The sequence below is a fragment of the Anarhichas minor genome, unplaced genomic scaffold (assembly GCF_050575085.1).
Source record: "Anarhichas minor isolate MPS153535 unplaced genomic scaffold, ASM5057508v1 ptg000137l, whole genome shotgun sequence".
In the NCBI taxonomy this organism is placed as follows: domain Eukaryota; kingdom Metazoa; phylum Chordata; class Actinopteri; order Perciformes; family Anarhichadidae; genus Anarhichas; species Anarhichas minor.
The window spans coordinates 963,817-976,574 of NW_027466583.1; the positions used below are offsets into that span (position 1 = coordinate 963,817).

Below are 12,758 nucleotides of genomic sequence, written 5' to 3' on the forward strand. Positions count from 1 at the left end.
TAACCGTCTGAACGGCTTGTTAAACTATATTATATTATTTTAATTTGTTTAAATGTGATTGAAGCTACAATAAGTACCGATTCTGCTCTTTAAGGTGGTTTAATGTTTGATTTAAAAACACTAAATTATCACAGAAATAATAATGTGTTACGTTTAAATCTGGTCAGACTCTGGTGGTCAATTAAAATAAATTATTTACGTAAACTGAAGACATTTTGATCTCACTTTTTTAAATCACAAATTAAAGGAGGAAGAAAATATTTGCTATATATGTAATAATATAATATATATATTATTACATATAATATATATATATATATATTATATTACATCTCATAACATATATATTATAATATAATATATATATTATATGATACGTAGTAAAGTAGATAAATTAAAATCATGACTAAAAAGCCTCGATCATTAAATTAAATTGTTCAGAAACCATGTGTAGCATTACTATAATAGCACAGCTCATTCAGCGGCTGGCTAGTTAGCTAGCTAACGTTAGCTTGCTAAATCCATGCTAACGTTACGGTAACGGAGACTACAGGGAGGAGAGCGCAGACGGCTGCTCAGGAGGCGTTAGGGTTAGCTAGGGTTAGCTTGGGTTAGCGCCGTCTAAATTCAAGTAGCTACAGTCCGTCTCCGATAGCTTGGCGTCCGCTCTCCTCCTGGCAGAGTGGTCTCTGAGTGAGGCGGAGGGACCGCGGGTGTTTAAATCTCGTCTCATTCTTAGTCTGATTAAACAGCAAATCCACCATATCGCTATTTTAGCTACGTTAGCTCTGGTGTTTGTTGATGCTACATCGAGGCGTTTGGTCACTAGTGTGAGGATACCCGACCCGAAACCAGGGTTTTAGTTCGGCCTACTTGACACGGTGCTTCAAGATCTCTTTTGTGAAAATAGCGTGTGAAAATAAATAAAACATGATGGACTTATATATAATATGCAGTAGAGCCAACCTGATCGCATTAAAGCGTATAAAAAGCACAACATCTAAAGGAAAGTCTGCGTGTCATGATAACACTTTATTTAATTTCACGACGTTTGACGTCTCGCCGTCTGGTTTAGGCAACAAAACCACTTGGTCAGGTTGAGGAAGAACATAAGCTGGGCTTAAAATAAGTACGAAATCTAGAGAAAATGTTACTTAAGTACGGAAAACACGTCACAAACATCACTAGCGTAACTTAAAGCTAACTCAACAACACTTTAGGACACGTACAGTCAGTTTTCTGGTTATCTACATGGCATAAAAAATGATGCGTAAAAAGCAATAACGGCGCTCTTATTGCTCGCTAAATGACGTACAAATTGTCGTGTCTTTTATACACCACTCACTGAAACCGGGCTGCTAGCGTAGCTTAGCATAAAGACTGGAAACTGGTGGAAACATCTAGCCTGGCTCTGTCTGAATGGGACAAAAATCTGCCTACAAGCAGCTCTAAATCTCTCTGGTTAGCATGTTATTTTTGTGAACTATGTGCCGGACTTTGTCTTCCTTTGGACCGAGCTAAGCTAAGCTAAGTGGCTACTGGTGGTAAACAAAGGACTCCATTGTGTTTGTTTCTAGTTCAAAAGTAGCTCCAGAAAACAGTGAAGTTAGTGTTCAACAGAATCCACGAGATAAACTGAGAGAGAGAGACCACACCCTCACATTTCTTTCTTCCTGCTCATCCATCCATCTTTAAATTCCTCTCACACACACACACACACCCACACACACCATCATCATCGTGCATGTGTGTTTTCATATTTATATCCTGTGTCACACACACACACATGCACAGTCAGTGGGGTGGAAGATGCATGCTTCACTTAGCGATTAGCCTCACTCACACACACACACACACACACACACACACACACACACACACAGACCCAGATTTTATTCCTTCAACACACACACACACACTGACCCAGATTTTATTCCTTCAGCACACACACACACACACACACACACACACACACACACACACACACACACACACACACACACACACACACACACACACACACACACACACACACACACTTCTTCTAGTAACCCCAGTTACTTTCTCTTCTGCAGCGTTTCCATTGTTCCTGTTTTATCTTCCAGGTCTGCAGCTCCCTGTAGGAACATGTCTTCCTCCTCCTCCTCTTCATCGGAGTTGCCCTACTTCTGCCCTCGCTGTGGCGACGGGTTCCGTTTCTCGTCCGTGCCCGAGCTCCGGGCTCACCTGGTCAGCCGACACACCTACGAGACGCTGCTGGTGCTGTCGCAGGTAAGTCGATCAGGAAGTGGTGATCTGGTCTGAAACACAAAGATATTCACTTTACCGTCATTAAAAGCAAAGAAAAGCATCAAATCATCACATTTGAGGAGCTGGAATCAGAGATTTTTAAGTATTTCTTTGCTGTTTTAGAAGCTGCTCTGACTTCATCTCACGTTTCAGACTCGGGTCAGAAGCTCCAGATCCGGTGCTCTGCTCCCACTGCCCGGCCGAGCCGTACCCCAAATACAGAGCTCCTCTCTGGGCGTGGAGGCCCACAGCCTCCCCCTCCCTCTGGCCTGCCTGGATCTGGCCTCGTCGGCGGCCTCTGTCCAGCTGCTCAGGGAGATGTTCGGCTCTCCCGCGGGACGTCCCGAGGAGGACCCCTGCACCACTCTGGAGCTGTTCCCCGGGTCGGGGCTCTCGGTCCGGGTCGGGCTGGAGGAGAGGCTGGGTCTGGGCCTGGATCTCAAAATCGCCCAGACGTTCGCGGAGGTGGAGGAGAGGGTGAACCGCCGCGTGGGTCGACTGAAGGCGGAGCTACAGAGGAGGGAGGCGGAGCTAGAGCGGGAGAGGCGTGGCGGCGAGCGACTGAAGAGCGAGAAGCAGGAAGTGGAGGAGAGGGCGACGCACCTGTCCAGACAGGTGAGGGTGACTTTAAACGTGGAGATATAAGAGATAAAGAAAGGTTTTAAACAGGGTCTGGTTGTTCTTATCTTCCAGGTCTCTGCTGCCACGGAGATGATGGAGCGACTCAAGAAAGATCTGGAAGAAAAAGACAGAGAGCTGAGTGAACGACAGCAGTCAGTGACTCTTTACATCTTCTGTGAATCCGGAGCAGTTCATTTGATTTGCAGCCGTACAGACACACAAGAGAAACTAAACTAAACTCATCAAAACCGTCGAGAGCTCCATCGATCACCAGCTCTACATAGTAATGCATCGCTCACAATAAAAAGTAATCCGGTAGTAGGTGTGTGTGTACATCCACGTGTTCACTGCAAACAGGAGCTGCCAATACATCATTCAGCTTGTTTTTAGTGGTGACAGTTTGCCTAAAATATAAATAAATATAGGCAAAACCAAACAAGTGGTAGCCCACAGCATGCATCACTGAATCCATACTGTACTTCCTGTTTACATCCCTCACAACATTACAGGAACAGAAGTACTGAATGATATCTTTCATGTGATACGTTATGCAGCATGAAGACAGAAACAACACGATGCAGACTGAGGACACGTCATGTTCATTCTGCATCACTGGAGACACACACACACACACACACACACACACACACACACACACACACACACACACACACACACACACACACACACACAGCTGCGGTTTGCTGTGATGATAAATGGAAGATGGCAGCAGCCCTGAGGGTGTGTGTGTGTGTGTGTGTGTGTGTGTGTGTGTGTGTGTGTGCGTGTGTGTGTGAGGTCAGTCACACAGTTTGTGTGGCTTCACGTTACTTCTACATATTGTTGTTTTTAGCTAGCCGTCCTCTCTCTTCTGCTCTCCTCCCGCTAAAGTAAAACTAAAATGTGTTCAGAGAATTATTACGCCTCCACATAAGCTCCGCCCACAAAAGTACGTCATCATGTTCACCAATAGAAAAGGGGTCTACACGTGTGTGTGTGTGTGTGTGTGTGTGTGTTTTAGGGAGATGGTGGGCATCGAGTGTTTCCTGAGAGAGACGGCAGAGAAAGAGGCCGAGGCTAAATCCAGACTGCAGGTGACCACCAGAGATCTTCTATTGTCTTCTATTGTCGTCACACACCATCATATATCTCAGAGCAGTGAACTGAATGTGTTTTATTAATTCATCAGGTGTTCATAGAGACGTTGTTGGAACGAGCCGACCGTGCAGAGAGACAGTTACTGCTGCTCGGCTCACACACACATCACCACGACCACCGCTACACACACACCGACCCGTACGAGGGATACGCACCTGCACCGGGCCGAGGGGGGCGGAGCCTGGACGGCAGCACCGACAAGATGCAGGGAACCATCGGCAACCGGGTGAGAAAAACAAAAAACAATAATTAAAGTAGATGCTCTTCCTGCTTCCTCCAACATCTCCTTCTTCTTCTTCGTCCTCCAGAGGAGTTACAGTGTCTCCGGCTCCTACCGGCTGGGAGAGCAGCTGTACAGCCACCATCACCACAGGTACTGAACGCATCTCCACAGGTACCTGAACGCATCGCCTCAGGTACCTGAACGCATCGCCACAGGTACCTGAACGCATCGCCACAGGTACCTGAACGCATCGCCTCAGGTACCTGAACGCATCGCCACAGGTACCTGAACGCATCACCTCAGGTCTGCTGAGTGATGTAACAACACAGTAACTGAACCGTGTCCTCTCTCTCTGTCTCCCAGTGGACTGACTGGTCGTATGCGGACCTGGTCTCTAGGTTCAGGTGGGTGGGACGGCGAGGGGGGGCCGGTCCACCTCCATCAAGACCTCTACGATCCACCACCCTGGACCAGACGGGACCGAGAGAGACCGTGGTACGTAAAAGATCCACAGACCTGAATATTTAAGCTTGTTTAGACGGAAACATCTCGACTATTGTTGGATGGATGGTGATGAAAATGTGCTTCATTCCTCATTCTTCTCCTCCTGTGTTTCCAGGGTCGAGGATGGAGGATGTGGGAGAACGTGGAGCAAAAGAAACCGTCGGCACTACAGCACTGAAGAAGAGGAGGAGGAAGATGAAGAAGAGGAGGTGGAGGAAGAGGAGGAGGGATTCTGGAGCAGCGCTGAGTTGGGGAGGCTGGTCTTCGCCAGGACGCACACACCTGCTTCAGGTGAACTGCATCTCCGTGTAACTTTGTTTGCAATCACTTCCTGTGGCTCCTTCACAATAAAAGCCCAGATATTTTTTCCTCTGCAGAAGCCCCCCCCTCCTCCTCCTCCCGCCGCTCCACCCCCTCCCGTCGTCACGGCGACAGACAGCTGGAGGCGGAGTCCCTGAGGCTGAGGGCGGGGCTCTTCTGCGTGCTTCCTTATTTGGACGTGCGCTCGTTGCTGCTCGCTGCCGAGGTCTGCTCCGATTGGAGGTTCGTCGCCAGGCACCCGGCGGTTTGGACACGCCTCCGTCTGGAGAACGCCAGAGTGTCCGCCGAGGTAGAGGAGCATCATCTTCATCATACTTATAGCATCATCATCATCATTATATTTAAACACTAAATTCATTTAAATCGAGACATTATGATTCGTTATGAGTCACATGAGGCTCAGAAATGTGTGCATTGGTTGGGAACTATTTTCAGCGGCAGATGGATCCACATTCAGTGTGTTTCTCTCTGTGTGTGTGTGTGTGTAGTTCCTCACCACTCTGTCTCAGTGGTGCACTCAGACTCAGTCTGTGGTTCTGAACAACCTGAAGCCTCGAAGCAGACGAGCCGACGAGACGCGAGAGGATTACCACAAGAACACACGGTAACACAGAGCAGACAAACAGGACACTGAGGTGTGACAGCGTGAGGGGGAAGTGCATTGTGGGTATTGTAGTTGACCTGCCTGTGTGTTTCCCGTCTCAGCGGCAGTGTGGAGCCGGGGGTGGAGGCCCTGCTGCGCTCAGCAGGGGGCAGTCTGCTCCACCTGTCTGTCTCTCAGTGTCCTCACATCCTCACTGACAGGATGCTGTGGCTCGCCAGCTGCTACAGCAGGAGCCTCCAGATCCTCACCTACAGGTGACTGTTGACCTGACTGTTACATGTCTGTTTATGTTTACCTGTCTGTTTACCTGTCTGTCTCTCTACCTGTCTGCTCCTCCAGGAGTTCATCCGATCCTCTCGGTCACGAGGTTCTCTGGGCCCTGGGTGCAGGCTGCAGGAACATCAGCAGCCTGCAGGTGGCGCCGGCTCACCCCTGGTGAGTAAACACAGACTAAAATATTCAATTATATTACTTTTAAACTCATCCATCATTTCGTTACTTCTCTCTTTCAGCCAACAACCCACTCGTTTTGGAAACCGTTGCCTGCAGACGATTGGTCGATGCTGGCCACACCTCCACGCTCTCAGTGTGGGCGGGGCCGGCTGTGGGACTCAGGGATTGGCTGCTTTGGGTGAGCGTGTTTTTTGGACGTTTTGGTGCAACGACCTTTGTAATAAAAATATAATAAGTTGACTGGAAGTTGCCAAACCTAAATAGTAAACAAATGTTGTGTTTTTGATTGTTGGTTGTGTGTGCAGTGCACACCTGTGCTCACCTGCAGGTGTTGGAGTTGGAGCGTGTTGCCGACCTCGGCCTGCAGGCGGCGACAGAGCTGTGTAAAGCAGGACTGAAGAGTCTGGAGATGCTGATCCTGACTCACACACCTGTCAGCGGTCAGGCCATCCTCCACTTCCACAGTGAGACACTTACTGTTATTGTTATTAATATTAGTTAGTTATATAAGTTATACAACTTAAATACATATCAATGTGTCTCTGCAGGTATGTGTGGTAACATCAGATCTATAATGGTCGAGGTCGCTGTGTCGGATTACTTTGAAGAGCCGGACACTCAGGAAGCTCAACATCTGTTTGGAGAAATCCTCAACACACTAAAGGTGAGAGAGACAAGTTAAATCCTGCTCTCTGATTGGCTGATTAAAACCACAACACCGTCACTCTCTCGTTGGCTACAAAGCAACAACGTCACTCTCTCGTTGGCTACAAAGTAACAACGTCACTCTCTCGTTGGCTACAAAGTAACAACGTCACTCTCTCGTTGGCTACAAAGTAACAACGTCACTCTCTCGTTGGCTACAAAGTAACAACGTCACTCTCTCGTTGGCTACAAAGTAACAACGTCACTCTCTCGTTGGCTACAAAGTAACTGAAAGAGACTCAGACTACCATTACGTTTTATTACGACTGGTTTACTGACGGTGTGTTTTTGTTCCTCAGGTTCTCCAGAAACGTCCCGGACTGAGTGACGTCCTGCAGGTCAAAGCTGAAGGACTCAGCTGACCTCAACACACACACACAAACCTTTTAAGGTGGAAATGTAAAGTTAAAAGGAAAACTCCAACACACTACAGGAAAACCAAAACCTTCTCTAAACCCTTTACACAAACTTTATCTCACCTAAATGTGTCACAAACTCTTTTTCTACCAGTTAAGTCTTTTTTTATATAGAACATTCTCTAATGTCAAAACTCCTTTATTGTTTTAAACAATACTGTAAGAAAAACCTTGATTATTATTGGTCTATTTTTGACAGAACCTGAACCTCAGCAAAGCCTTTATTCTCCCGAACAAATCCACTTTAACCCTAAAGCTCTTTCCTTGTTCATAAAGTTACAGCTTTACTCCCCTTAAAACAAAAGAAAATATTATTCCGCCTTTACTTTTATGTATCTTCTCTTCAGGCTTTAAGAAGAGAACAATGTTAAAGTCCTCATTCTACCTTAAAAACGTACTTCTTTTAGTCGTAGAAAACCTTCATTATTATCTTGAGATTCAATTAACACTAAAAACAAGCACAAGCACACAGACGCACGAATATATTTGCACATTGCCTCACACACCAAAGACACCAATCAATCAACCAATCAATCAATCAGATGTGTTGGGAGTTGTTGATGAAAGAATAAATCCATCATGTGTCTTTCAACATCTTTATGACTCTTAAAGGTGCTACATGTTTCATTTTAACATCAATAAATCATTTTCTCCTCAGTTTTTACTTTTGTGTGATTAATAAACCACCTACTGTTATTACAGACACCTGAACTCATCACAGACTGTCCTACTTTTATTACAGACACCTGAACTAACCACATACTGTCCTACTTTTATTACAGACACCTGAACTCACCACAGACTGTCCTACTTTTATTACAGACACCTGAACTAACCACAGACTGACCTACTGTTATTACAGACACCTGAACTCACCACAGACTGTCCTACTGTTATTACAGACACCTGAACTAACCACAGACTGTCCTACTGTTATTACAGACACCTGAACTCACCACAGACTGTCCTACTGTTATTACAGACACCTGAACTCACCACAGACTGTCCTACTGTTATTACAGACACATGAACTCACCACAGACTGTCCTACTGTTATTACAGACACCTGAACTCACCACAGACTGTCCTACTGTTATTACAGACACCTGAACTCATCACAGACTGTCCTACTGTTATTACAGACACCTGAACTCACCACAGACTGTCCTTCTGTTATTACAGACACCTGAACTAACCACAGACTGTCCTACTTTTATTACAGACACCTGAACTAACCACAGACTGACCTACTGTTATTACAGACACCTGAACTCACCACAGACTGTCCTACTGTTATTACAGACACCTGAACTCACCACAGACTGTCCTACTGTTATTACAGACACATGAACTCACCACAGACTGTCCTACTGTTATTACAGACACCTGAACTCATCACAGACTGTCCTACTGTTATTACAGACACCTGAACTCACCACAGACTGTCCTTCTGTTATTACAGACACCTGAACTAACCACAGACTGTCCTACTTTATTACAGACACCTGAACTAACCACAGACTGACCTACTGTTATTACAGACACCTGAACTCACCACAGACTGTCCTACTGTTATTACAGACACCTGAACTCACCACAGACTGTCCTACTGTTATTACAGACACCTGAACTAACCACAGACTGTCCTACTGTTATTACAGACACCTGAACTAACCACAGACTGTCCTACTTTTATTACAGACACCTGAACTCACCACAGACTGTCCTACTGTTATTACAGACACCTGAACTAACCACAGACTGTCCTACTGTTATTACAGACACCTGAACTAACCACAGGGTCTTATCGGGGCTGAAACCTTGAAGAAGCCGTAGAATGGTGTCTGTGTGTGTGTGTGTGTGTGTGTGGGTGTGTGTGATAAAACAGAGATAAACAGGACGGGGGGGTCAGGTGTGAAGGTGTGTGTGCAGCAGTGGGAGTGAACCAACAGACGACCTTTAACCCCAACGAGAGAGAGAGAGAATGTGATGACAGCGACGTCTTGTTTTAACTGAGGAGCTAAAGGGAAAGAGTGTGTGTGTGTGTGTGTGTTGTTTTTTAATATATGTGTGTGTGTGTGTGTGGTTACCATGGTTCCCCTCACACGGATGAAGCTGCTTCGCCTCCTGCTGCTGGCGGCCATGTTGGCTCTGCTCCTCTTCATCAGCTCCTTGTGGCTCCGTGAGTTTCCTCCGTCGCTGTCGGCCATGTTGGATCCACGCCTCTCTCTGATTGGCTGAGTCAGCTGCTCTGAAGCTTTTATTATACAGAGTACATTTACTCAAGTACTGAAGTACTTGAGGTACTTGTACTTTTCGTTTTCTGCTACTTCATACTCGTACTGTGACCTGATAAACAAGTTATTAAGTTTACTTCTTAATCGTTTAATTTATTTCCTCACCGGTACTTTTACTTTCAATACTTTGAGTACATTCAGCTGATAATACTGAAGTACATTTTACGTCAGGAGGATTATAAACACAGGACTTTAACATCGTGGTATAAGTACTTTTACTTGGTTAAAGGGTCGGTTTACTTCTTCTGCTGTTATTATTTAGTGTTTGAGTCATTACATGTGATCACATGTATAAAAACAAAGTAGTAAGATGATGACAGCTGTGATCATGGATTAAATTATGAATATTATTATGAACAAAGTTACTCATAATGAATAGCAGGCCTTAGACGTTAGGACTCCTGACTCCTGAGAATAACCACCAGTTGTATTCTGGTTCCTGTTTGTCGTCCTTCAGCTCAGGGCGGAGTCAGAGACTGTGGCGGCTCCTGGCAGCCATGTTTGAAGTTTTACCGCCAAACGGTGAGACGAACACACGTCTGTGTTTACATTTAAACATGTTACGTAACTCATCTCAAACCAATAAGATGTCATGAATTCTGAAAATAAATTAGGTACGGATATCGAGATAAACACGATAAACTCTTTTGTGTCTTTCTGTGTCTTTCAGCCTCTATTGGTACCTGAGGAGGGGGCGGAAGCCCCGCCCCTCATACCGGAGTGTCCCGGCCAATCGTTTCAGGCCGGCCGTCTGCTGCAGTATTTAAAGTCCAGCCTGGAGAACGCCGACGACGTCCTGCTGGAGCCGTACCTGCAGAGCTGGGATCAGCTCCTCAAGTACACAACTTATTTTAAACTAATTATTTTCTTCCCTCATGTCTGCAAAATATGAAGCTAGGTTAGCTTAGCATAAAGACTGGAAACGGGGGGCAACAGCTAGCCTAACTCTGTCGCCATCTTAGCTTTTTGCAACCAGTGAACAGGAAGTGACCGTATCTGGACTGAGGAGGAGTGACGCAGAGACGCCGTATACGTCTCTGCTCAATCAATCAAATAATCAAAACCTGTCAATCACTGTGTAGCCCCGCCCTAAAGCATCCCCTGCTTTATGGTCTGTTTGACTCTAAATGGACCATAATGTACTAAATGAACATCATGCTGTATTGAAGAAGACTTGAAACTAGAGATTGAGACCATAAACTCATGTTTACAATGTTTACTGAGGTAATAAATCAAGAGAGAAGTAGAGTCATTTTCTCATAGACTTCTATACAACCAGAGGAGTCGCCCCCTGGTGGACACTAGAGAGAATGCAGCTTTAACACATGAAGCTTTGACTTCACTTTAAAGCCTGCTCAGACGTGATTGGTCAATACATCCCCGGACTACAAACTGACTACAAATTCCTCCGTTTCTAGATAGCAGTAGCATCGTCCAAACTTTTAATCTCTCTTTCAGGTTCATGGAGTCGCTCGGGACGATGGTCGGTTTCTTTTCTCACAAAGTGAAGGAAAAAGTCGTGCTGATACGAGAGCTATCGCTCAAACGCAGCCTGGAGGCTCATGGGAAACGTGGTCCACCTGACAGCTCTGGACTACAAATCGGGGTGAGTGCTGCAAAAAAAACGTGGGGGGGATTGTATGAAGTTATCGGCTGATTCTTTCTTCCTCTTGGAGGCGAATCGGTCGGTTCGCTCCATGGTGGAGGCGGAGCTAAAAGATGGCGTGGTGGACTTCTCGCGGCGGACGGACTCGGGTTGCCGGACGCTGCTGCGGCTGCATCGGTCTCTGCTGTGGTTGAAGCTCATGTTGGAGGGTTTGGCTGAAGGACCGGACGCCGACGGACGGTACAGAACACCTGGAGAGCTGAGCAGGTAGCGACATAATAACAGACTGAGGCTAAAGCTAACAGGTTCCAAATCATGACACCATGCTAAAACACTGATGCTAAGCTAACAGGTCATGACATCATGCTAACGTTCCCCCCCCTCCCCCCCCCCTCAGGGCTGCCTACATGGTGGCGTTGGCCCCCCACCACCCCTGGGTGCTCCGTCAAGCTGCAGAGTTCGTCTTCCTTGCTCTCCCGGACCGACGGTACTTCCTACAGCTGGTTTGCGTGCGGAGCCAGCGGAAGGCCACGCCCGTCCTGCACGCCATCATTAACGCCCTCGCGCTCGTGCACGCACAAACTCAGCGAATCCTGGCCGAACACGACATGCTGGAGCTCCCCTGAACGCCCCACGGAGACACCCTGAAAACCCCCTTTTTTTGTGCGAATTACGTAATTTATCCTGATTTTAGTGCAACAAAAATCATATTTATTATTGTATATCGTTGGTTCGTAAATGACAACTTACAGTTTTGAAAATGAATAAAATGAATAAATTCTAAAATAAAGGGGCGTCGACGTTCTTTACTACGATAAGTAAGTATTAATATCAAAAAATCTAAAATGTTACTTCAGTAAAAGTATATGTACATTAACAGTATTCAATCTGGAACCAACAGACGTTCTTTCATAGTTTTGATAACAATTTAAAAAGTACATAAAGCCGTCAGATAAATGAAAAGTAGAAAGTAGCATGAAAAGAAAACACTCAGGTAAAATTAAAATACCTCAAACTTGTGGTAAATGTACTTTGTACCGTGCCGACACTTTTACTCACAAAACGTCATAAATGGGATAAATTGTTTTTACACAGAATGAAGTTTATTTTGGTCACAAACAGCTTTTTGTGGTTAATAGTTGAATAATTTCTGTTGAGGAAAACATGCACTTCAGGGCAACAAATGCTGCGTTCAGGGCCCCGTGGGATTTGAAAGTGTTCTGATGTCACATTCATCAAGGAAGCACATTTGTAGAAATCAATTAGAAATCATTTCACAGAGTTTAAACGACTCAGTTTGAGGAAATGTCACATTTCCCAGTTACCCTGAATGCAACATTAAATACACGCCTTTATGAAAACAGTGGAACGAGAATAAAAACATTTAACTAATTAAATGTTTCTCTATTTTTATTAAAACAACAGGAAGTCAAGTAAAACATGTAAGAAATAAAATCGCTGTACATTTGATGAATTTCTGTTTGTGAGCGTCACACGACCTGGAGGCAGTGAATGCACCACGAAGCCGATACAAGTGAACTACACACGAAGCTGTTTAACA

General features: G+C 45.5%; 2 protein-coding genes across 2 annotated transcripts; both read left to right on the top strand.

Annotated features, from left to right (window-relative positions):
* Nucleotides 1-2,127: 2,127 nt before the first annotated feature.
* Nucleotides 2,128-7,240, top strand: LOC142943478 (F-box only protein 41-like). The gene is made up of 16 exons (XM_076085011.1): nucleotides 2,128-2,271; nucleotides 2,443-2,904; nucleotides 2,983-3,062; nucleotides 3,932-4,004; nucleotides 4,100-4,294; nucleotides 4,377-4,441; nucleotides 4,655-4,786; nucleotides 4,911-4,937; nucleotides 5,231-5,405; nucleotides 5,605-5,720; nucleotides 5,822-5,974; nucleotides 6,060-6,155; nucleotides 6,233-6,351; nucleotides 6,479-6,637; nucleotides 6,722-6,837; nucleotides 7,178-7,240. Exons 1-16 carry the CDS (start codon nucleotides 2,128-2,130, stop codon nucleotides 7,238-7,240), a joined length of 2,175 nt encoding a protein of 724 aa, XP_075941126.1.
* A 2,145-nt stretch (nucleotides 7,241-9,385) lies between these two features.
* On the top strand, nucleotides 9,386-11,951 carry gltpd2a (glycolipid transfer protein domain containing 2a). Its single transcript, XM_076084992.1, has 6 exons — nucleotides 9,386-9,476; nucleotides 10,049-10,128; nucleotides 10,262-10,428; nucleotides 11,050-11,197; nucleotides 11,268-11,464; nucleotides 11,595-11,951. The coding sequence occupies exons 1-6, from the start codon at nucleotides 9,386-9,388 to the stop codon at nucleotides 11,821-11,823; spliced, it is 912 nt and encodes a 303-aa protein (XP_075941107.1). The 3' UTR covers nucleotides 11,824-11,951.
* The last annotated feature ends 807 nt before the right edge of the window (nucleotides 11,952-12,758 follow it).